Source organism: Sminthopsis crassicaudata, chromosome 6 (genome assembly GCF_048593235.1).
Source record: "Sminthopsis crassicaudata isolate SCR6 chromosome 6, ASM4859323v1, whole genome shotgun sequence".
Taxonomy (NCBI): Eukaryota; Metazoa; Chordata; class Mammalia; order Dasyuromorphia; family Dasyuridae; genus Sminthopsis; species Sminthopsis crassicaudata.
The window spans coordinates 159,080,302-159,106,891 of NC_133622.1; the positions used below are offsets into that span (position 1 = coordinate 159,080,302).

The window sequence follows — 26,590 nt, forward strand, 5'->3', positions numbered from 1 at the left end:
TGACCAAAAAATACCCATACCATATCCGGCTTCCTTTTCACACAGTGAACTCCTACAAAAACCTGTCTCTTCTCCTTGTCTTCACCTTCCTTCCCTCCTATATTCCCCTCTACCTTTATCTTTCTACCTTTGAGGTTCATGCTCAAAATATATAATTTAATTTGGGTCCCAACAGCCATTATCTATCAAACCCCAATACATTCTTCTTTGGTCAATGACGTCTGTGCACGAGTCATGTTCTTTCTCTCTACCATAACTCCTACCTACAAACTAGGAGTGTTAGGAAAAGATTCTCCCCTGTCCTCAGCTCCAGCCCCACCTTGGACGCCAAATGTTGAGACCCATCCAGGGTCTTAGAATCAGCCAGAGTCAGGATAAGCAAAAGTCTTTATTCTTGGTCATTTGGGGTGGCTCTCAGGGGATTAGATATAGGAATCTCCATACCTCCATTCTCTCTCTCCCTCTACCACCAAAGTATGACCCTCTTCCTCCTACTCCCCCCATTGATATCACTTCCCCTTCTTTGTCCACACCCACTGATCGAGCCAGCATAGAATAGTTAAGTAGGGTCATCCTCCAAACATGTTAATAGAGAATTGTCCAATCGGTAATTAGCCTCACGTGCCAGATTACCTTGCATCTGCTCATTTGTAGCTCTTGACATAGGAGCCTTCAATATACATATCACATACATAGATTTGGCAAATAAGAGGTCACAATTTTAGTTGAGTGATGAGGTTGGAGACCAGACAACTGAGAGTTTAGAAATGAATAAGAAGTTAGGAAGTAGATGTACCTGTGTAGTCTTCTGTCTCAACTCTCTCCCTGCTATAATCTATCTTCTAATGAGCTTCCTCATACTCACATTTCACCACACCAGCTTCAATAAACAACTCAATAGGTTCAATTCCAGTAGCTCCCAATTTTCCCTAAGGCCCTATAAAAAAATTTTGTTTGGCATTTCAAGTCCTACACAACCTAAATCTTCCTACCTTTTCAGTCTCCATACACACCTCAGTGTAACTACAATGGCTTAAATTACTTGGTGCTCCATCTCCCCATTCCATACATTTTAACTGACTGCCCCCATATATAAAACTGCCTTCCTCCTCATCTCTGCCTCCTAACTACTCCCCTGGTTTCCTTAAGACTCAGATCAAATTGTACATGGCAACAGCAAGATTATGTGATGATCAATTCTGATGGACATGGCTCTATTCAACAATGAGATGATTCCAAGCCAGTTCCAATGGTTGTGATAAAGAGAGGCATCTGTATCCAGAGAGAGGACTGTGGGAACAGAGTGGGGATCACAACATAATGTTTACTCTTTTTGTTATTTGCTTGCATTTTGTTTTCTTTATCGTTCTTTTCCTTTTTGATCTGAGTTTTCTTGTGTAGCATGATATTTGTGGAAATATATATAGAAGAATTGCACATGTTTAACACCTATTGAAATACCATCTAGAGGAGGGGATAGGGAGAAGAGAGAGAAAATTTTAGAACACAAGATTTTGAAAGAGTGAATATTGAAAATTATCCATGTATATATTTTGATAATAAAAAGTTCTAACTTGAAAATAAGACTCAGCTCAAATCCCATCTTCCCCCAAAAGAGTTTTTGTCACTAATTCATTCTTTTTAAGAATACTTTCTGTAAGGATGCGGTTCCCGCAAAACAAGAGAAGGGAATTGTAAGGGCCCTTTAAATGGGCAGACACAGTGCATTGGGAGATTTGAGTCCCCCCAGGAAGTAATTTCTGTGGATATTAGGACTGCCCTTGGGTGGGATCCTGTCCATTTTGAGATAGCTTCGTAATGGGTGACTCTCTCGCTGATTGGCTGTGTGTGTGACCTCACAGGCCCTTTATAAGCCCACTGCAGGCAGCAGTCGCTCTCTTCACCCTGGCTCCCTAGCCTGGGTGGCCAAGCCAAGATGGATAGCCAAAAGAGGTAAGGGTTTTGGTAGTGAACACGTGGGTCTTCTGACCAGGTGTTCACTCGGGAACCAACAAGTCAGGGCATCAGTCAGGGCATTATGTGAGTAGGTATAATAAAGGCTTTTAAGATTACACGTGGCTGTTCTTGAGCGCGCTACTGGTTATTAAGCTATAGATTCAAAAGATCGTGGCCAGAGACCTTTGAAGGCCTCAGAGGAGGCGAGCCGGGTAGAGTTCACACTGCAAAGGTCAGTGATCAAAGGTACTCTGTTGGGCCTAGGACAGACTAGTAATTGTAACTGCCAGGAGAGCACATTACAACTTTCCATATACACTGCATATGTCTTGTATGTAGTTATTTATATGTTGTCTCTCCCACTAGAATATGAGCACTTTGAAAGTGGGAATCATGTTTTTGCCTTTCCTTATCTCTCCAATGCATATATAGCACAGTATCTAAGCACAGGATAAACATTTAATAAATGCTCTTTATGGACTTCTTAAGCCCTTGCAATCTGCCTTCCATCCTCACCACTTCACAGAAACTGCTCTTTATTGAAAATGACAATGGCCTTTTTCAAGTCATCCATCTGAAGGGAGCCATCACCAGTTGTGACCTATGTCTTCCCAATGAACTCAGATGCCTCTGGGGGAGAGAATGAGGCTGCAGACTTTGCATAGCTCTGTCTCACTTAAATTCAATTCACTTGCACCCTCCTGATGTCATTGGTTCCCCTTGAGAATAAGGGACGAACAATATTCTTCTGAACATCTCTGACACTGTCAAATATCCCTTCCTTCTGGACCTCTCTTCTCTGCAATCCATCCTCCACCGAGTCATCTTATTAATATTTCCAAAGTATACAAATGAGTTCCTTTTCATTACTCCTCTGTTCAAGAAGCATCAATAATTCCCTGATGTCTTTAGGATAAATTTCTCTATTTGGAGCCCTACATGACTGTGCACCCAGTCTATCTTTCCAGGCTGATTACACATTCAAAACTGAATGTGTACCCTTCACATTAGCAGCTAGATGGCTGAGTGGATAGCACTAAGCTTAGATCAGAAAAATTCATCTTTGTCAGTTCTATCTGGCCTCTGACACCGACTAGCTGTGTGATCCTGAGCAAGTTACTTAATCTTATTTGTCTCAGTTTCCTCCTCTGTAAAATGAGCTGGAGAAAGAAATCTAGTATCTTGGCCAAGAAAACTAAAAATGTGATCACAAAGAGTTGGACATGATTGAAATAATTCAACAACAACCCGGTCACTACTCTATGCTCCCTCACCTGCCCTCCCCAAGAAACAATAAATGTTTGTTAACTGACTACTCCAACAAAATGAAGCTACTTGCTGCTTCCCATATTCCAAATGCCTTTGTCTTTGCACTGGCTGTTCCCAAATACTTACAATGGTCTCTCTTATCATCTCTACATCTCCTAACCCTCCATTTCTTTCAAAGTCCAGCTCCAATGCCACCTGAAAGGTCTTTCCTGTCTCTGCTGGTTGTTGGTATTCCCATCACTACTATGCTTATTTTGAATACACTTTTTGTTTACCAATCTGTCAATTCACTTTGTGGATTCAGCTTTCTAAAAAAAAAAATCAAACTATCTTCACTTTTGTATTTTGATTTCTAATATTTAACCTAAAAACAGGCATGCAGCTGGTGCTTTATAAATACTTATTAATTCATTGACTGAATATGCTTAGAAAGGTAGATTAGAGCCTGCTGATGAAAGGTTTTTTAAATGCTAGACTTTTAAAGAGGAAGCCATAGAAGAATCTTAAGGAAAAGAACCTTGGCAATTAGTTTGCTATGAAGTAAAACATGGTGTATAGGGTGTTCAAGGATGTGAGATAACTGGAAGTATGGGTCTGTGCTCAAATGAAATAAGGAAATGAGAAAGATTAGCTTCTATTTGGGAGATACTAAGTCTGACAAGCCAATGGGACATCATTGGTAAAGAGAGTGAACAGATGGTGATGTGTAACTAGAGTTCAATAGAGAAATGTGGATAGAATTATAGATTTTGTATGCATCTGATAATAGATGATCATGATTGTTGATGAACTGACAAAGAAAAGTTAGAAAAAGAAGAGAAGGTCCAAGACAGAATATATCCACACATTAGGAGTAGAATGGGGATGATGATCCAGGAAAGAGGCATGGAGAAGGATTGACAAGACAGGTAGAAAGATAATTGAGAGAAAGCAATGTCAGGAACACTAGTAGAGAAAAAAATAACCAGAAGGAATGAATGGCTATGAGAGACAAATTCCTGTAAACCAACTAAAAAACAGATATACTTTTATCTTCATCTGGGAAACAAATGAAATAAATGACCCCAATTATCAGTCCAGTCTGCAGCCTTGGAATAGAGTGAAATTCATAGGACTGTTTAGAAATTGAATTTGTGACCTTATTTCCATTACCAAAGGGCTCTGATTAGACTGTTAACTACCATAATTTTCCTCTGAATGTTTCGAATGCATTCATGCATTTGGGATAATAATTTGGACCTATTATTTAATTAGACATTATTGTTATATACCTTTAAGTACATAATTTGATCCTAAGTAACACTAAGAAAAACCAATATTCCTATCAGCCACAGCTCTGATTCTTGTTGTTCAACCACTTCAAGCCACTTCAAGGTCAAAGACAGGACCAGAAAAGAATCTATTGTTCAGACTACAATCAACTTAGTTTCCCAGTGCTGCTATCCATCTGCATGAATCATCTAAATCAAAATACATGTATTTTATAAACAAAGACCTTAATTTTGTAATTCTATGACCTTGGAACTTTATTTAAAAGGGCATGAGTGAAACATATATGTTTTTAGAGGTCTTGAAAAGCAGTTTCAGGGAGGGGAGGGGAAGAGTTTTTCTTATGGACCATTATAATTAATGTTGACCTGAAGTGATTAGAGGGTTTTTTACAATGGGTGATGTGGAAAGGAGAGCCATTTGTATGTAAATTATCTTACAGAAAACATGTACCACACCTGAAAACTATTCAGATATGTTTGGAAGAGAGCATTGGCAAAGTCCACTATGCATGAAACCAAAATCTCTTTTTAAAAAGGAGATTTGCTTATGCCTCAATAACAAGAAGCAACATGGCTCTTCTCATTCCTCAAAAATTGACTATAGCCACAACACACTCCAGTCCTAGAGAACATTGCCAACTCAGTCCTGGTGAGATAGGAATCCTTAAATAGGAAAGCTATTTATAGTAAAAGTGCCTGAATGCCCCAGACTTCTGCGTCAGTACTCTACTAGATGGAGAGTGTGGCTCGGATTACAAGAAGCCTCTTACAAGAACTTGCTCTATAAAACAAAATTAAATCTCTCTGCTATAAATGGATATCTGCTGAAGAGCTTAGGATGGTCCCCCTAACCCTTTGCCCCCATCTTCCATTCTTACCCACTTCACACAAAGCTTTCTCTCCTTCAGAAACTCCCACAGGGAAATCAACAGCACTTCTCTGAGGGAAATTTCCTCTCTCAATTCATGCCCTTCTCCCCCCATCAATCCAATTTGGTTTTGATACACGTCACTCATAGTTTTTCCTGAAATATTGTAATCAATTCAATATTTCATTCAGTGAACTTTTATAAAACCCTTATTATAGGTCAGGTTCTGTTCTAAACACCAGAGATATAAACAGATTTTGAGATGTAAATATATACTAAATATATTCAATACATTTATTTTTTTTAAATTTTATTATTACTTATTCTATTTATTTTATTTTAATGACAGCTAGCACTTAAACTTAAGACAACACTTAAAAGATTTACAAAGTATTTTATTCTTCACAACCACTCTGAGAGGTACTATTATTACTCCAGGAATATGAGGAAACTGATGCAGGTAGTGATGAAGTGATTTGTCTAGGGTCACACAAGTAGTAAATATCTGAGTTTGGACTTAAACTCAGGTCCTTCTGATTGCAGGGTCAGTGCTCAGCCCATTACAACATGTAGCTGCCTTACCTGAGGTAACAGAAATATATTAAATATAATAAAATATATTAATATAAATATGCTATCTTAAGTGAAGCAATATTAGTAAAAATTCTTTGTAACCTTAAAGCACTATATAAATGCTAGCTATATTATATATATATATATATATATATATATATATATATATATAAATAAAATATAATATTGAGGGGAGACACATGATATCAACTAGAAGAAATCATTCATAAGAGGAGATAGCTGAGCTGTGAATAGTCTATTCAATAATACAAGTATGAATACTAATCTTTTTTCTAAGTTAACATCATTATCTCCTCTCCCTTAGAATTTATGTTAAAAGTAAATTTTAAGAAGAAAAATAAAAGCATCATGCTATGTTATGCATTTTAAGGTTAGTTTTGCTTACATGATTAAGAATAAGAAGTGTTCTGAGTTAGGCAAGTACTCAAGAACTCTGTTAAAAACTCTGCTTTAAAAATTCTTTGGTTTTTTTTTTTTCCCTATCTGAGGCTGGGGTTAAGTGACTTGCCCAGGGTCACACAGCTAGGAAAGTGTTAAGTGTCTGAGACCAGATTTGAACTCGGGTCCTCCTGAATTCAAGACTGGTGCTCTATCCACTGCACCACCTAGCTGCCCCTAACTCTGCTTTAAAAATTAACCAGAACAAGAAATTAGAATCTGAATAGAAACTGATGCCCATCAGTTGGAGAATGGCTGAATAAGTTATAGCATATGAATGATATGGAATATTATTGTTCTATAAGAAACAATTAGTAGGCTAATTTCAGAAAGCCCTGGAGAGGCTTATATGAATTGATGCTAAGTGAAATTAGCAGAACCAGGAGATCATTATAAATGGCAACATAAGATTATACGATGATCAATTCTGATAGAAGTGGCTTTCTTCAACAATGAGATGATTCAGACTAATCCCAATGACCTTGTGATGAAGAGAGCCATCTACACCCAGAGAGAGGAATATGGGGACTGAGTGTGGTTCACAACATAGCATTTTCACTTTTTTTGTTGCTGTTTGCTTTCAGTTTATTTTTTTCTCATTTTTTCCTGTTTGATTTTATTTTTATTATGCAGCAATATAACTGTATAATATGTATGCATATATTGGATTTAACATATATTTCTACTATGTTTAACATACATTGGTTTACTTGCCATCTAGGAGAGAGGATGGGGAAAGGGAGGGATTGGAACACAAGGTTTTGCAAGGGTTAATGTTGAAAAATTATCCATGCATATATTTTGAAAATAAAAAGTTTTAATTTAAAAAAATAATAAGCCAGTAGAGAAAGAAAGTGCTGAGTTGCTTCTGATATTGCAGGGCACAGATGCCTTATTATTGGGAATCTTATCATAGGACTTTCCCATGATATAAAATAGGCTGGCCTTCTGGGACATGCTGGAATCTGCTTTGCCACCAGGAAGGATATAGCTTTCTTAGAGTTTTTCACCATTGCTCATGTGATGGTCTGTCCACCTATACCTTGACTGGATGAAACACAATGAGGAACAAAAGGGAGGTAATAGTCCCAATGTGTTCTGACCTTTTTTACCTAATTTTTTGTCAGAGACTCTTTTTTCCTCCTGGGGGGGGATGATTTCTTTCTCTGCCACCATATCACTATTGGTACTATAAGTAAAATGGTAACAGAAACTGAGCCCGGCACATTTATGCATCTGGACAAGCAACAGCAATAATGTCTGACTGCTTTACCTAACTGGTAACCCTTCAGAATCATCTCACCCTGTCTTGTATTTTGCCCAAGTTTCTCATCTGACCAAATTCTCCAGGAGCTCATCACAATTTTAGGCCTATTTCAACCTTGTCTGAACAAGTAATAAATAGCCTAGTCTGAACCTCAGTGATTGATTCCTTGGAATAGACAGGACCCTAAAGGTTCAACAAGTCCATCCTTATATCTGTGGTTGAACCATACTCAACCCATCCCAGATAAATTCTATGTTTACTATCTGTAAAAGTCATTTATACTCCTAAAGTAAAAAAACAAAACCTTAGTTTCTCACCTGGGTACATTTCACACTGGCACACTCTCCAATATGGCAAGTCACCTGACCTTGATCACAGGTGCAAAATTCACAAGTAGAGCTCTTCCACATTTCATCATGATACCTAAGAATCCCATTATATAAGCAGTTTCCTGCAGATGACATGCATTTGTCACAGCATTCTCTGGGATTGTGTACTTTGTTCTGACCCTAGAGTAATAAGAAAGGGAACACAGCTTAAACCATTGATCAAGAAATGAGGTTAGAGGAAGAATCAAAATCATCAACATTGTCAAAATGTTCCAAGGTACCAAAATTGTAAGCTACTCATTTCCCATTTCCAGTTTAACTGACACAAGCAATTTTCCCCTCATCTCTAAGTAAACACATCTGCACCAAGATGATGAAAAAAAGATATTCTTAACTCCTTTGTAGATTATATTGGCTATGTCCTAGCATCTCTTAAATTAATAGCATTATCAGGATAAAAACATGCTCTTTCAAATACCTTTTCACAGGTGAGAGAAGGACACACATGTTTGTGACATCTGGTCTCTCCCTTGTCGCATATACATGTAGTACAAGTATTTTCAGTCCATTGTTCACCATCCTGTGTAAAAGAGGAAAAATGAAAATCATTGGCTAAACATCAAACAGAGGGGAAACCCAAGAGGACAATGGACTGCCTGGCAGAAGCCTGTCTCCCTCAGAAGCAAAACTTGTTCTCAAAGACAAAATGTCCTTTACCTAAATATATTTTAATGTTGAGCAATCAAGGGAAAAATGAGAAAATGCACCTCCTTCCCTTCTTGGCAAAAGTGGGGACCTATGGGTACAGAAACTTGCATATTTTTTTGGACTTGGGTAATGTGCTAGCTAGTTGTTTTAGAACTTTTAAGGAATGTCCCATGGGGTAAAGGGGAAAAATATATATATATATATTGAAAAAAATCAATTAAAATGTATGTGCACATACATATATATATATGTATCTATATGTACTGATAGATTGACATAGAGATAGATACGTAGAGCTAGATGATAGATAAATAGAGAGATAGAGAGATACACACACAAAGATAGACAGATAAATGGATAGATGGGTAGATATAGATGACAAATGAATAGAAACAGATAGATACCTACATAGATATAGAAAGATTATCAGGATGATAAAGAGAGAAAGGATATATATAGATAATAGATATGCATATATGCATTCACAGATACAGATGAGAAGTAGATATATAAATAAATAGAAGGAAAGAAAAAGGAAGGAAGGAAAGAAGGAAGGAAGGAAAGAAGGAAGGAAGGAAGGAAGGAAGGAAGGAAGGAAGGAAGGAAGGAAGGAAGGAAGGAAGGAAGGAAGGAAGGAAGGAAGGAAGGAAGGAAGGAAGGAAGGAAGGAAGGAAGGAAGGAAGGAAGGAAGGAAGGAAGGAAGGAAGGGAGGGAGGGAGGGAGGGAGGGAGGGAGGGAGGGAGGGAGGGAAGGAGGGAGGGAGGGAGGGAGGAAAGGAAAGGAAAGGAAAAGAAAGGGAAGGGAAGGGAAGGGAAGGGAAGGGAAGGGAAAGGGAGAGGAAAGAGAAGGGAAGGGAGAGGGAATGGAAGGGAAGGGGAAGGGGAAGGAAAAGGGAAAGGGGAAGGGAAAGGGGAAGGGGAAAGGAAGGAAGGAGGAGAGGGAAGGGGAAAGGAAGGAAAGGAAGGAAAGGAAGGAGGAAGGGAGGAGGAAGAAAAAGAACTTAAAAGATTTAGATTCTCAAGAAAATGTCACTGTTTATTTTCCTTTCATGTCCCTGAAGAGACAAAACTCAGCAAAAATTTCTCCCAAATATCCAAAGCATTTATAAGGTGACACAGCATCTCCAGCCCATCTCTCCAGTTGACTCTCCAGTTGTAGGTGACTACAAAATTAGCTGCTTGGGTGAGAAAAGACTGTTCTACATGGAGGAATTAAGGAAATGAAGCTAGTCATGAGTGTGGAAGAAAATATCACTCAAAATCCCTTTGCAAAGTTACACAAAAATTGTTGGAAATGTTAACTAGCATAAACACTGGATGTCCTAATGATGAGGTTTAGATTTGGGGTACCCAAATGAAAATGAGGTCTAGTGGTGGCGCAGAGTCCCCTGTAAAGGAATTTACAGACCCGAAAACCTAGATTGATAAAAGAGGTTTATTACGGGGTTTGGAAGTAAGGTTCAAGTCTAGTTAAGAAAATAGGTGAGGATAAAGAGAGGGCACTGGAAACATTCCAGTGGGCAGAGAGTCTTTAGGGTACCAAGAGGGGTGTTGGCATGTTTAGACCCTCTGCAAAGAGAGGGCTCCAGTCTGGCTCTTTTATAATAGGGAGCTTTGGTTACAAGCTGAAGGGGGCTTGTGGGTAGAGCCCCAGGTTGGCTCCTGGCTGGGTTTCAGCCAGGGTTAGAATTTGAATTGAATTCAATGGGTTTTGGGACTGAGCCATTCTCACCCAGATAACAAAGATGAAACTGTTTGTGCTTGGGATGGAGTCCCCTCATTGAGGCAGAATGGAAGATTTTCTCCTTTAAGGATTTTTCAGAGTTTTGGGGTTCCCTCTTCTGATAAAAAATGTTTGGGGATAGGAATTTACTTTATTTCACTAATATGGAGGGAGAATAAATTAGAGGAAGCTATCACTGCATTTCAAACAGGAACTCTCTACCCACAGAGATTTGAAACGGAGTTGCTTGGGGGCAATGAGAGGTAAAGTTACTGTCACACAGTCACACAGTCAAGATACATAAGAAGTAGTGTTTGAACCCAAGTCTTCCTGATTCCAAAGCCAGTTCATTACACCATAGTTAACTCAAATATATTTGCTTAACAAAATTTTAAGGAAGCTGCTTCTATACAATGGTTAGCTGAGGTAACATCAGCTTCTAGAATGATGGTAAACAAATGTCCAAAGGAAAATTTAAGAGTCAAATGAAGATGTTACCTTACCAGCCATTTTCAAAATACTTTATGTCCATACAAAGCAAAAGCATTTCTGAAAACACCTCCCAATGGCTTTCATTGATCTAGCTCTTAATCTACTGCCCTGAGGGCTGGTACCAGACAAAAGGAAACCTCTGGCTTATTAATTTATTTTAATAAATTTGTCACATACTATCAGCTATACAGATGTTCAAGGGAAAGAATATTCTTTCATTATTCAACTCATTTGACCAAAATTTTATGAATACCTACTAGGATACAAGGCACTGGGATAGACAGAAGAAATATACCCTCTACATCTCCACGTACTTTCACTGACAGGGCAATAGGGCCTCTAAAAACTGCTGATGCATATATAGAAAGATGTGTGATTTTATGTACATATTTATCTTCATATTTTTGTTGTTCAATCATTTTCAATTATGTCCAACTCTTCATTACCCCAGTTTTCTTAGTAAAAATACTGGAGTGATTTGTCATTTCCTTCTCCACTCCTTTTTCAGATGAGAAAACTGAGGCAAAGAGAGTTAAGTGACTTCCAGGGTGACACAGCTAGCAATAGGATATAATATTCAAAATATGAATTTAAGATTCCAAGTTTAACACTCTATCTACTGTGCCACCCAATTGCTTCCTTAATTTTCATATAGCTTTATCTATACAGATATACTATTTACTTAAGTATCTAGATTATCTATATAAATATTTGTATCCATATATGCATAGATAGAAATATACAAAAGCATATATATTTGGCCCAAATCCCAGGAAATATAAGGAAAGCAATTCATAAGGTGATTATTCCCAGTAATATTTTATTTCCTGATTCAAAATCTGAGCAATAAATATTTCATCTACTCACACATGGAACTAGGGGCCACATGCCAGAACATTCCTTTATATTTCTAATCCCCTGCAACTTTTTCCCCATAAAAAAGTTTCCATAAAGTAAAAAAGCTGCTTCAGTAGGAGTTATTAATTCTTGCAAAAAGTCAGCCAAGAGAACTGGGAAAGGGTTAGAGAAGGTTCATAGGAAGAGTGTGAGAATGCATATCTAGCTACTTTGGCAGGTATATCAAAGACTGATTACCTGATATACTTTTCCAGCTGAAGAGCAAGATCTTGGAAGACACTGCGGGCAACATTTCCCAGGAAGTCGAGCCGCTTCTTCATCCTAAATACCCAAGATGGGAAAACAGCAAAGGAGAAGTTAGAAATTAACAAAATCTCAGTCAAGTCGATGAGCATTTATTAAGTACTGACTACATGCCAAGCACTGTGAAAAAGGGGGAGAGGAAGTACTTTATCCACTTTAACCTAAGCTTTTATTAAAACAAGCACAATCAAGTTATAGTATCTCAGGATCCTAGTTCTTTGAGATAGGAGAAAACTCAGAAGCCACTGGGCTAATCCTTTATTTTAAACATGATCTTATCTATGTTTCCTTTCACAACATGACTTTCATGGAAATGTTTTTCATAACTTCACATGAGTGTGGCTTCTTAATAGGGGTTGGGGGTGGGGAGAAGGGAGAGAATCTAAAACTCAAAAGCTCTAAAACTGTTTTGAATGTAATAAGAAAATATTAAAGAAATAAAGAATATTAGAAGGGGAAAAAAAGAAAAATAAAGATGATCTTTTAAAAATACAAAAAGACTTCAATGAAATGATGAAGAGCAAAGGAAACAAAACCAAGAAAACATCGTATAGAGTAACAGCAATATTATCTTAAAAACAACTTTCAGCAACTAAGTCATTTTGACTATCAGAAGGACCAAAATTAAAAATAAAGGACATATGAAGAAAGATATTATTTGAATACAGAAAAAGAACTGATAAGTAGAAGTATGTATAAGACAATTTTGCATAGATATACCTATTTATAGCTAATGGTAGCCATAACTAGGATGGTGGAGGGAGGGGAGGCAAGAAAATAAAAAGGAAAAATAAAAAGAAATTTATATGATAACTTTGTTGTATGTTTGAAGGGAATGGCTAGTTATAGTAAATTTGCAGTTTTATGTGTAATCACCTCTTATATTGTGTTACAGAAATGCTTGCTTCATTCTATGAATCAATTAAAAAAAATAAAAGATAAGGAAAATGTATCAAAGGTCAGTTCCATCTATAAAAGTGGTCTGAAAACCCCAACTCCAGTCCTATGTTGTTCTATTTGCTAAATTCAGAACACCAGCCCTCATGAGATTTATTGGTGAGTTCAGGAATGGGAATGTAGCTCTTTAATTGAATCACTCCACTTTTCCCCTGGCCTTTTCCTCTAAATGTATGTTTTCAAATGTGAATCTGGAGGTGGCCCCTCAGGCATTTATAAATCAACCATAAAAGTAATCCCTGGTTATAAACAGGGGAAAGGGGGCTGAAGAGTCAAAAGACTATGTCTAAATCACTTTAAATCTCAGGAATATACGTACTTTAAGAAATAAATTCTCAGGAACTATGTTGCTTAATACAGTTTTCAGGATAAAACCACACAAACCCCCTCCCCAAAAGGTATTATGTTTAAATTCAAGTAACACCTAGAATGGGTGCTACTTAGTCAAATTCAAAAACACCTATTATGTGCCAGGCATTGTGCTATGAGGAGGTCCCTCCTGGAGGAGAACGGCAAGGTATCTTTTTTTAAAAGAGTATAAAGGATCCTTCACTTTTTTTCATAGGTTTCATACCACCTATGTGGATTTATCCAATTTCTTCCTCACTTAATTTCTTTTACCATTATAGGGGTGGGAAAGCCAGAAGCAAAGAGCTAAAAGTTCTTTCTCTACATCTGTCTTTCAACCCCAATCAAGTTCTTCCTTAAATAAAGGTAGGGGCAGAGACTTATGATAGCAGATTTAGGTAATCCATCCCCTGTCTGCCTCTCATCACTCCCAATCCCCAACCTGGTACTACCTTCCTACAAGTAAGGACAATGCCCAAAATAAGGGAGAATAGGACCTGACAATCAATCAGAAAAATTCTCTCAAGATAAATATTTAAAAACAAAAGGAGAGAAAAGGAAAAAAGATACGCTTTTTGGTGATGGAGAAACAAGGAAGTCTATCTGCAAAGAAAGCTATAAACAAAGTAATCACCAAGTTGAAAGAGGCTCCATACTTGGAGAGAAGTCCAGAGATTTTCTTTTAAAAGTATGTCAAAAAAGAATTTGTCTCAGTGGAACCATACTGGGAAGATGGTGATATCTCTCCGTCTTTACTAGGGCTGTCTCCTGTATCTGTTATGCACTTCCCATTTACAATCAATCAACAAGTATTTATTAAATTCTTGCTCAATGTCAGTTACTGTGCTGAGCCCCAAGGATACAAGTACAAACTAAAGAATCATTAAGTTACAAAGAACTGACATTCTATTGGAGGAGATAATAAGTACTATAAAAATATCAACATCATAAATATAAAGTGAATATGTACAAATGTATATTAAGTACGCAAGATAGTTTAGGAGGAAGAGAAGTTTTATTTGGGAAGGAGAGATCAGCAAATAAAAGCTGCATTTTAAAGGAAATGGAGAACCCATGGGAGTAGATAGTTAGAGAAACAGAAATTGAAGTGGGTTTTTTGAGGAATTTTTTGGGTTTTTTGTTTTTTGATTTTGTTTTTTTTTTTTTAACTAACAGAGAGAAAGTGGATTCCCAAAGTTTAGAAGGAGGAGTAATATCCAAAAAGGCTAAAATAAGTTTGGACAAGGTTATGAAAATGATGTCAAAGATAACCAAAGAAGTTTATGATTTTATCCTAGAGGCAATAGGAAACAAGAGGAATTGGTTGAGTAGAGAAATCAATGGTCAGATCTGTTTTTATGAAAAATGACTTTGGCAGTGATCCATATATTACCGACTTATGCCAAAGAGACCCTTCTGGAAACCATTTTGATAATCTAGGTGAGAACTGAATTAAAAAGGTGATTGTACAAGTGGGGAGGACCTTAAAGCAAGAGATGTGAAAAGGCAAGTTTGGCCATTGATTGTGTACCTAATGAGGAAGAATGGTAGGTCAGAGTTAATGCTGAGATTACAAACTTGAGAGTTAGAAAATGGCAATGACTTTGACAAAGTAGGGAAACTTGGATGACGGGAGGATCTGAGAAGTAGAAATAAGAGTTCTGTTTCAGAAAGTTCGAGGTGTCTGCTAGACATCCAAAATTAAAATGACTCCTGAAACTCAGGGGAAGAGATGGAGTTGAACAGATTGTTCTGGGAGTCATGTTTAAATCCAACTCAACCACCACTTTCCAGGAATTCTTCCCTGGTCCCCAATCAGCTAAACTAAATCATCCACTCCTAAAATATTATGTATTTGGAATATATTTTGGGAACACATATTGAGTTTTATTGAAGAGCACACCTTAGACTATAAGAGAAAGAAAGATATCAACCTGTAGAGACTGGAAGAAGGTGGGGAGGAAATTTCATTCAAATCATGGAAATTGGAGCAAGATGAGAAGAGATAATAGCGAATAGTGCCCTTCTGTTACATTATAATGGGATAACAAATACATTAAGCCTTATAAAAATGATTATTACCCAGCCTCTCCTTAATGTTCCTTTAAATTTGGCTTTCTTAAGATTGGGGTGGGAAATATAAAGAGTAAGGGAAAGATGCAGACATAGCTAGGAGTAGGGTAATAGTATTAGTATAGTATGAGTGAATTCAACTAAAGTTTTTACACATAAATTGCTTTCTTAATCTATTTACCAAGCAAGAATAAATGACCCCTCTTTATCCAAAGCCATTCTGACCCAGGAACCCTCCAGCTTTACCTCATCAGTGATCCAGGACAGATAGCTTCATCTCTAAGGCAAGACCCTGCTAAGCTCCCTGTTTCATTTAGAGTAATCTTTACAAATCACTTGGCACAAGTCCATAGGATAACAAACACGCATCCAAATGCCAGGAAATAAAACAAGGCCAAAAGGTAGGTGTTATCTGTCAATACCCAAGCCTGTTCAATTCTTCTCCACCCTGGCATCTAATCATTTGTCTCTTTGTTCCTTAGGGGAATTTTTCAGACAAAAATCTTCTGGATTGGCAGATCAGACAGACTAGTTCCTACTTTTTTTTAAATTTGGCATTTTTTTTGGAGCTCCTAGGAAGACACATAATACTTTTTAAAAGGGTGTTGGAGTAGAAGGATAGCATTAAGGATATATAGCTTATCAAAGGATATGAACAGACAATTCTCAGATGAAGAAATTGAAACTATTTCTAGCCATATGAAAAGATGCTCCAAATCATTATTAATCAGAGAAATGCAAATTAAAACAACTCTGAGATACCACTGTACACCTGTCAGATTGGCTGGAATGACAGGGAAAGGTAATGCAGAATATTGGAGGGGATGTGGGAAAATTGGGACACTAATACATTGTTGATGGAATTGTGAATACATCCAGCCATTCTGGAGAGCAATTTGGAACTATGCTCAAAAAGTTATCAAACTGTGCATACCCTTTGATACAGCAGCATTACTACTGTATGTGCAAGAATGTTTGTGGCAGTCCTCTTTGTAGTGGCCAGAAACTGGAAACTGAGTGTATGCTCATCAATTGGAGAATGGCTGAATAAGTTGTGGTATATGAATGTTATGGAATATTATTGTTCTGTAAGAAATGACCAGCAGGATGATTTCAGACTTGGAGATCATTATATACTTCAACAATACTGTATGATGATCAATTCTGATGGACGTGGCCCTCTCCAACAATGAGATGAACCAAATCAGTTCCTATAGAGCAGTAATGAACTGAACCAGCTACACCCAGCGAAAGAACTCTGGGAGATGACTATGAACCATTACATAGAATTCCCAATCCCTCTATTTTTGTCTGCCTGCATTTTTGATTTCCTTGACAGGCTAATTGTACACTGTTTCAAAGTCTGATTCTTTTAGTACATCAAAATAACTGTTTGGACATCTATACATATATTGTATTTAACTTATATTTTAACATATTTAACACGTATTGGTCAACCTGCCATCTGGGGGAGGGGGTGGAGGGAAGGAGGGGAAAAGTTTAAACAAAAGGCTTTGCAATTGTCAATGCTGAAAAATTACCTATGCAAAAAATTTTTTGTAAAAATAAATTTAATTAATTAATTAATTTAAAAAAAAAAAAGATATATAGCTTAGAGACTAAAAAGACCATTGCTCAGGAGGAAAGGGCTTCCTTTCTCATCTCAGAAGAAGTGGGTTTATTCACATATCATAATGCTTTTTTAAACATTGTATCAACAAATTAGTTCACTAATTTTAAAAATAGGACTTTGACCCAGAAGACCATGAACCCCACTGGATGAAAAATATAATTTTTGTTGCTGAGGCAACAGGGGTTAAGTGACTTGCCCAGGGTCACACAGCCAGGAAGTGTTAGGTATCTGAGACCACATTTGAACTCAGGTTCTCTTGACTTTAGGGCAGGTGCTCTATCCACTACATCAACTAGCTGCCCCTGGATGAAATATTCATTATCCAGCTAAGACAGACTTTAGACATCTAAGGCATAGCAATTAAGACTGTTTGCTTTTTGCCTTTAAGACAATTTACTTGGTTTCTCAATATTTCTAAAGGCAAAATGGGATCATGGTATTTCTAATACCATTGGAGGTTTTTAGCTTCAAGGTACATTGTTCAGCGTCTTAGAGGCAGGAATAATGAGAATGTCTTTCACCATATTATATTTTGATTGATAAAATATATATAGCATATTTCTAGTCTGTAATATTCACTGGAACCACAGAATTATTATCATTGTAATAATAATAAGCTAGTATTTATAGAATGCCTACTATGAGCCACTTTTTTTTTACAAATATTATTTCATTTGATTCTCACAACAACCTTGGCAAGATAAATGCTATTGTTATCCCCATCTTACAGTTGAGAAAATTAAAGCCGTCAGCAGTAAAATGAATTGTCTAAATACCTGAGCATCTGAGCCTAGATTTGAGTCACTTATTGTTCTAATAATAAGAAGAAAGTAAATTGAGTGAGTTCTATATTAAATTAGGACCTGGGGAACAAGATTTCAAAGTCTTGAATCACTAGACCACTGCCCTGGCAATAGATTTATACAGGCGTTGCCCTGCACAGAATCAACCAAGAAGACTAAGGAAAGAATTGCATACTGGGGAAGTTCACACTGGTGGACTGTCTGAATATAAGAATTCTGAACTGCAGCCAGGCAAAAATCAGGCCAGGTACCTACACTAAGGTTGGTACTAACGTTGAGCCCGAAGGAACAGAGACATCAGGCTATCTTAGGTGAGCAAATCTGACCAGATTAGAAATGGAGCAGCTCAAATTTCCACATTGATCAATAGTGGATTCGGCACATGGGTGGCCACTGTACTTTCCAGAATGGGCAAAATAGGGGGTCCAGACTCAGAAAAAAAAAAGCAGGTGTAAGGATCGATAAATGGACAAAGACAGACAGGTAGGTAGATGCATAGGTATTTATTTCATAGTGACAAAGACAGACACATAGCCATAGAAAGATAGATAATAGTAGATAGATAAGATGAATTAATGATATTAATAATGTGCTATAGTTCTTAGTCATCTCAACACAAGGTGTTCTGATTGGAAATTAAATGTTAGAAAAACCCTAAGTAAAAGGTTGACAACAGGGATTCACTGCACACACACACACACACACACACACACACACACACACACACACAAACAGTAGAAATATGCTTAATTATCCCACATACATCAAACAGTTTGAAACCTCAGGCTTAAGTCTGGAATGTGTTTAATAAGCATAAATGGGGAACAAGTGCCCAAAGAACTGAAGGCATACTATAAAGGACAATGAGCATCCCCACCAAGTGACTCATGTATTACTTTGCAGCTGGGTCCACTCTGTAAGAAACAAGGAAATGTTGCACATAGACCAGCTGGCAGGATATAAACACCATTCAGCATTCCAATAGATCCATCTCCCTTGCCATTTGGCATTTAGCATCTCATTTAATTGCCTTGTGTCTATCTTTGAAAATATTGCCTAATTGTCACACTGTAAAACGTAAATTGATTTTTTTATCTGACAAAGAAAGGGGTTTTGTATCAACTGAATGTTGGCTTTGAACTATTTAGAGTACAGCTACAAATGCTGAGAAAGGAAGTAAGTTCCTGGGCTGGCTCTCTCTTGACTATAAGAGCTACAGTTTTAAAGAGATGGTTATTTGGGGAGGGGACAACTTTATTGTTGTTGTGCAGTCAATTAATCATGTTTGATTCTTCCTGACCCCATCTGGGATTTTCCTGGCAAAGAGTAGTTTGCCATTTCCTTCTCTAGCTCATTTTACAGAAACAGAAACTGAGGCCAACAAGGATAAGTAACTTGCCTAAAGTCACATAACTGAGGAAGAAAGAGGAAAAACTAGCTATGAAGTACTAGTTCTTTATATCTTCAACATGTACCTCGGTGCCTGGCACATAGGAGGCGCTTAATAAATACTATGAGATTGACTGATTGATTCCCTTAAGAGTAGGGTAAAAAGAATCCAGATTTAAATTAGCTAGGTTATTTATAACCTATGTGAGCCTCTGTTTTCTCATTTACAAAATGATGGCTCACTCTAAATGTATGATCTGATGAACCAGGAAATAATAAACAGTTACCCTTCCACATCACAAATTTCCCCATTGCAATTTCAATATTTCATGGGTCAGCATAACAAATTAAATGGAAATTTTTGAGGAATTTTGAAGAAACCATAAAAGCCAGAAGACAACACAGAAAAAAATTTAGAGATTCAGAAATGAACAAAATATATGTACAGTATTGTATCATATCAACCCAAATTTTACAATAAGGGGTTATAAACACTTCATAAAAGAAAAAAAAACATCAGATTTCTTCTCTGATAAGAAAGATCAAAAAATTTATGTAGAGGGGCGCTGTACCCTTAAAGGAAAACTATTTCAAGAATTAAAGGATCTCATAATCTCATTGACAGCCAGGTGGCACAATGGATAGAGCACTGAACCTGAAGTCAGGAAGACTTAAATTCAAATCCAGTTCCAGTCTTTTTTGCTATGTGATATGGATAAATCACTTAGTCTACCCAAATAAGAACAATAATAACACCTTATCTTGCAGGTTGGGGTGAGGATTAAATGAGACAATATTTGCTTTTTTAAAAATGTGATCCATTGCATGGCACACATCAGGCATTGGATAAATAAATGCCTATTTCCTTTTCTGCTTTCTATGTTAAAAAAGTAAATAAAATCACCTACAAAGTTATCCACATTACAAGTGTTCACACAATATATCTTAAAGCTAGACAACTATAGTTACAATGAAGCAGAGTCAACTAGAAAACAATATTCCCAATACTGCGAGATTATCTTTGTGTGATCCTTGTTGGTTATATCTGTATCTACTCAAGCAAGACAAGTATTATAGAGAAAACAAAAGCCCCTGGATTGTAGAGAGAAAATTTGGCTCTGTCAAAAATGAACTGTGTGACTCTATTTTCCTCATTTGCAAAATAAGGAGATTGAATTTCTAAAGTCTTTAAGCTCTCAAATCCATGATTCCTAAAACCCAGTTTCACATTGTAACAATTAGCACAAGACCTATTTTTAAAGTTACTAAGGGAAAAAGAAATGTCACAGATAAGAAGAGTTTTGTTTTTACCAACAACATAATTTTTCTTTAATGATAACAAACTTTATATTTTTTCTAGTCATTCCATGGCCCACAAACATTCTAAAATGAGACTGACTCCTTCAACATTTTTGCTATGTGGCTCCCACTTACCTGGCCACAGAGCAGCGGCTGACATTGAGCAGTGAAGCACTGGGAAGTCCCATTTCTGCACACACATTTAGAACATTGGCTCAGCTGCCATTCTTCACCATCCAGAAGCAAACGACCATCAAAGGAACAGTGCTCTAGAGGATACAAGTATCATGTTTTATGGGCATGATCCTGCCCCCTCTCCTACATTCCCCTCATTCATGCAATCCTTCCTTTCTCTGTAATGTCTGCAGTTCAAATAATGTAGCCCTGAAGCAATGTCCTACCTACCTATTCCCTTCTTTTCATGTTCCCAAAATATTAATCTCTCATATATGGCCAAAAAAAAATATGTCTAAAGCACTAGAATTGGGGGAAAAAAACTAAGATAAATTCAAAATTCTCCAAAGTTTTCAGAAGTATCCTTCCTTTCAGACATTATCCACCTATGCCCATTGACAATCACTTTCAGTGGATTGAAAATGAAAACATCTGAGAAATGTCCTACAACTTTCTGAATATTTTCCCAAGTTTGTGGGATGGGGCTTAAAGCCTGAATAATCTTATGAAGAGCAAAAATACTGAGCCCTAGAATGGTAAAGGAAATGCAAATTTAAATTAAGTTGAATTTAAAATTTGGATTAAAAAATTAATTTTTCAATTAAAAACAGGTCTATCTTCAAAAAAGAAAGAAAAAGAATTAAATGATTAGAAAGTCTATAAGGCATAAAGGTGGAGAATATCATCAAAATTTCATCAAAGAAGGAAAAGAACAAAGGATGAGAAAGAAAAAAGCAGTCCTATTCTGTCCATTATATTGCTGGATACCTCATTTTGGTAGGGCTAATTCCTCTACGGAACAAAAAAACAAATGAAATATATATTCTCTGCCATGTAGTCTTACAGAAAGTTGTGTAATTAAGGCACTAATCATCAGGGTTAAAAAGGCATCTGCATAGAAAATGGATATATTTCCCCAAGTGCATCTCTAGTCCAGAAGCTTGGCATAAAATTCCCAGAACTAGTGTCATGCTAGGGTTAAGAAGGTTAAGAGAACTATATTAAGAATTGTCCTCCTGATTTATTTGGGATCAACCATGGCCACCAGGTCCCTTATCAGAACATCTGCTTCTTGACCTTCTTTATCTATAAAGGGAGGATATTCAAGATGCCAGTACAGTGAAAGAGAATTGCTTAAGGAAATGTTTAGTTGCACATTGACTCCAGTAATGAGTCAGAGAGTCAGGAAAACTCATCATAAGGGAAGGCAATAAAGGAAGACAAAAGATCACAAATCTTACTCATGTACCTTAATGATATTTAAGAAATACTCACTTCCAGGGCCCATGCATTTTGGACAGCAGGCATTTTCAGGGATGGATTCCAGCTCTTGAGGCCCACACGAAAGATTTGGACATGACTTTCGGGTGCATCTAACTTCTCCATGACTGCAAGAGCAAATGGTGCATTGAGAGGTTGTCCATTCTGTCCCATGCTGCAAGAAAAGAAGAAAGAAAATTTAGGCCAAGATTATAGATTTTCAATAAACCAAACAACCAGAATCCTATTATTATTATATTATAATCCCTATATTAATTATTTCATTATATATGTATGTATGTATATATATAATTCTATTAATTAAAGTAAATTTCTTTCTTTGGAAAAGGATAGGTTAAGTTTCCTCATTGAACTAGAGAAATCAATATTCTGCTTCAGAAAACAAAATTAAGACTACCCAAAACAGATAATTAAAATATAAAAAACAGATATTAAAATTAATTCACCTCATCTTTCTATACTAAATAATGTGTTCATTAATGTCTTTCATTTTTACTTTTCTTAATTTTTATTCAACATATGGGGGGGGGGGAGCAGAGGTAGTAAGGCATTTGGGGTTATGTGGCTTGCCCTAGATCTTATAGATAGTAAGTGTCAACTGTCGAGGCCACATTTGAACTTGGGTCCTCCTGATTCCAGAGCCAGTACTCTATTGCTGTACCACCTAACTACCCCCAATAATACTAATTTTAACATTTAGTAAGCATGTGCAGATTGCAAGACACTGTGGTCTTGATGTAGAGATCTATATTTGCTTTTTCAGCAGCCTTTCCCTCTAGGAGAAGTTAGGTGCCATGATTGGCAAGAGCACTAAATTTGGAATCAAAAAGACCTGAGTTCAAATCCTACCTCAGATATTTACTAGAAGGATGAGCCTGAGTAAGTCATATAATCTTTTCCACACTCAATTTCTATATCTATAAAATGGGGATAATTCTTACTTTATAAGGTTATTGTAAGGATCAAATGAGGAAATATATATATATATATATATATATATATAAACACTTTACAAGTAATAAAACATTATATAAATGTTAGCTATGACCATGCACCTAGGAATATCATGGGACAGCTAGGTGGTGCCATAGTGCAGACCTGAAGACTTATCTCGAGTTCAAATTTAGCTTTCTGAGACACTTCTAGCTTTGTGACGCTGAGCAAGTCACCTGTTTGCCTCATAAGTTTGAATCCTGATTTTGATTGCTACGAGTTCTGTGATCATGGAAAAGTCACTTAAAATCTCAGGGACTTCATATCCTCATAGTTAAATTAAAATTGATATTATTTGCATTTCTTACAACACTGCCTCAGTTTCTTCATCTACAAAATGAATTGAAGAAGGAAATGGCAAACCACTCCATTATCTTTGCCAAGAAAACTCCAAACAAAGAATTAGAGATGACTTTTTGCTTACATTTGTATTCCTGGCTTTAAATATAGTGTTCAGCACATAGTAGGTACTTAATAAATAGCTTTCTAAATCATATTCTTCTTTTTAGCTATATTATGTCTTTTTCTTTACTTCTTTTAAACTTTTAAACTTTATCTTTTTTGGTATGACTTAAAAAATAAAATAAAATTGGCTTTTACATACACTCGTAGAACAAGAAGACCACATGAAACTACAAATCTATCATGTATAGCTTGCTGGTCTTTTAAAGGTTATATTTATTTAGTTTATTTTAAATCAACAAGACTAGCAACAGTTCCAATGGCAATTTCTGTCCTAGGATAATGATTTCTGCTATAAATAACTTTAAAATTTGTAAAATGATTAAAAAAGGAATTTCATGATGGATAGTTTTAATAAAAGACATTTCTCAGTGAATGACATTTTCTGGTCATATACAGATAAAAACAAAACTCTTGGATTTTAAACAACATTTTGAAAATCTAAATAACAACTCACAGTTCTTAAAAAACTCAAAATCTGAAAACTCACTATAACAAAATAACCTACAGCATAAAAGAGGGGCAAGCTCATAACTTGGTCCTAATCAGCATTTGGTAATAACAGCTTCAATGCATTACAACAAAACCCCACCTTTAAGTCAGAGGCATTCAACTGTAAAGACAATCAGGATGCTACTTGATAAAAAGTGATAAATTCATCCAATCAGAAAATGCTTGCTGGGTAAATCTACAGTAATGTCAGCAAATCATCACTGGTACCCTGTGAATGGTGGCCAGTGGAATGCTCAATTAATCAGAAAATGATTTCCAGGATGGACAGGGACCAATGACTATTTCTAGGTCATGAGATAATAACATATATATCAATGGGACATAAAGGCTGTCTGTCAGTAATCCCACACATGTCCTTTTTTTTTCCTTTGATGTACAGGTTTTCCCTTTTTTCTTTGGATTTAATTTTTTAAAAAACAAATAAAATAGGTTTTTACATATGCATTATAGAACAAAAGAAGATTATACATAAAACTACAAATCTCTATCATGTGCAGCTTGCTTTTCCTTTTAAGTATATAATAAATTAAATCAATAACTTTCAAATTTGTACTTGCTTTTTTGTTATTTCTTCTAGGCTTCCTTCTCTGCTCTTCCTTACTTAAAGGGGGACCATAAGTCTACTTTGACCTTTCCTCTCATCTTCTCCCTCTTCAAGTCTTTTCCTACCCACTTGTGAGCCTCTGATACCATCTTTTATAATCAATTTATATGTGATTATTATTTAATAATATGTTAAAACTCAGTTATGACCATTTTATGTCTTTTAGGTAATGTGGATTTTTGTGAGATGGTAGTGTTCCATAATACACAACTTCACAGCATCACCAGAAGAATGTTGTCAAGCAGTAAACTAGCATTTGTCCAGACAGCAATAAAACAACTATGCATGTACAAGATAAAGACAGAATAAATTGGAGGTAGTCTGAAAAGGAAGGCATTAAGATTAAAAAGAACCAGGAGAAGCTTTCACAAGGTAGATTTTAGCTAAGACCTAAAGAAATAGAGAAGGGGAAAGGGGAAGAAGAGAAGGAAAAAAGTTCTAGGCAAGTGGGACAGCCCAAGAAAATGTTTGGTGTCTGGAGATGGAATGCCATGTTGGCTCTTATCTGCACATTGCATTTCAACTGCCTTGTAAGAATGAAGCTAAGATTTTACATGGAAATTTATGTTCTAAATGACTGCTGCCCTTGGCTACCATCTATCTCTTCACTTGGCAAGGAGACCAAGTGTCTTGGTTTCTATGCCTTTTTTGGCTTCCACATAGTGGTAAGTGATTTATACTAGTTAAACTGTCTTAGAAATGGTAACTCAATTTCATTCCATAAACATTGTTTTAAGAATGTGCTAAATACAAAACAGTATATACTAGGCACTAGGGATTCAAAAACAAAACAAAAACAAGAAGTTACATTTTAAGAGGGTAAGAAAGAGAGGGGAACAATTTAATAGATACATACGATACAACTTGGAAAAGTAATAACAATATATGGATAGGGTAAAGGGGGAGGAATCATGTTCAGTTGTTCACTATTTATAGAAATGTAAGTTAGGAACTGGACCTTTGATTATACTTCTATAGGGAAACTTAGGGTGAAGATATTTCTTCTATCAGTGTAATGACACCTTCTTTGCAATGTAGAGCTTTAGAGACTTTCCTAGAGCGCAGATAGGTTAAAGAAGTGACCTATCTGGGATTAACAAAGTCACTCTGTGTCAAATTAGTTTTAATGGAATTAATTGGTTCAAGATTGTTGTTTGGCCTCAAGTTGTATTTTTCTAGAACTAATTAATAATCTAGAACTAAATAATAAAATAAGGAATTTTAGTAATTCCTGAAAACTTAAGACTGCTGCTTCCAAATATCTTGGCATTTCACTTCATTAAAGTAAGGACTTACAAGAAATTCTTGTGAGAAGGAATTATAGTCATTTGTAAACCATTTGTAATTCATACCAACTTTCATCCAAAGAGATCATAAAAATTAATTACAATGGCAAATTGTTGGCAATTAACTGTCAATCATAAGGAAACTCAAGAGACATAAGTCTAAACAGTGTTCTCCCTACATGATAAGCCGCAGAATTATGGAAAATTTAGTGCATTCCACAGAGGAAAGGTACTGTTAAATGTCAAAATTATTGTAAAAATGATGTTTGGGAAATTGCACAGAAAGTTAAGTATGCCTGGATCCCTTACATGCACTGATATTAACCATGCATGTGACCTTGATGCAACCAGTGTAATGCCTGCTTTTCATAAGATCACACTAGTCGCTAAGAGTGGTGTCCTGAGAACCAATACAACTTATTAAGCACCATACTTTGAGTTCAAGGGGCACTCTATATAGAAGATGTTGTTTTTAATTTTTCAGTGTTTTATAAGAAATTGTCACAAGAACCGTCGGTTGTTATTTAGATTTTCAAAATGCTGTTCAAAAATCCTTTGTGAAAGTTAGTACAGCAGAGGTAGATTTGAGTAGAGGATGGGTAGGGAATTAGTAAATAACAGAGCAAAGATTCCAAGAACACGAGATATTTTGGGTGACATCCTGATTCCATTCACTTTTTTAAAATGGGGAAGGGTGAGC

General features: G+C 36.4%; 1 protein-coding gene across 1 annotated transcript in view; it reads right to left on the reverse strand.

Moving 5' to 3' along the window:
- Positions 1–26,590, reverse strand: part of FRAS1 (Fraser extracellular matrix complex subunit 1) — a 488,324-nt gene that overhangs the window by 311,651 nt on the left and 150,083 nt on the right. The window contains exons 5-9 of the mRNA XM_074276760.1: positions 22,027–22,186; positions 20,713–20,846; positions 12,010–12,093; positions 8,471–8,572; positions 7,981–8,172 (exon numbers count right to left, since the gene is read on the reverse strand). Of these exons, the coding sequence (XP_074132861.1) occupies positions 7,981–8,172; positions 8,471–8,572; positions 12,010–12,093; positions 20,713–20,846; positions 22,027–22,186 (672 nt within the window). The remainder of the gene's footprint in view (positions 1–7,980; positions 8,173–8,470; positions 8,573–12,009; positions 12,094–20,712; positions 20,847–22,026; positions 22,187–26,590) is intronic.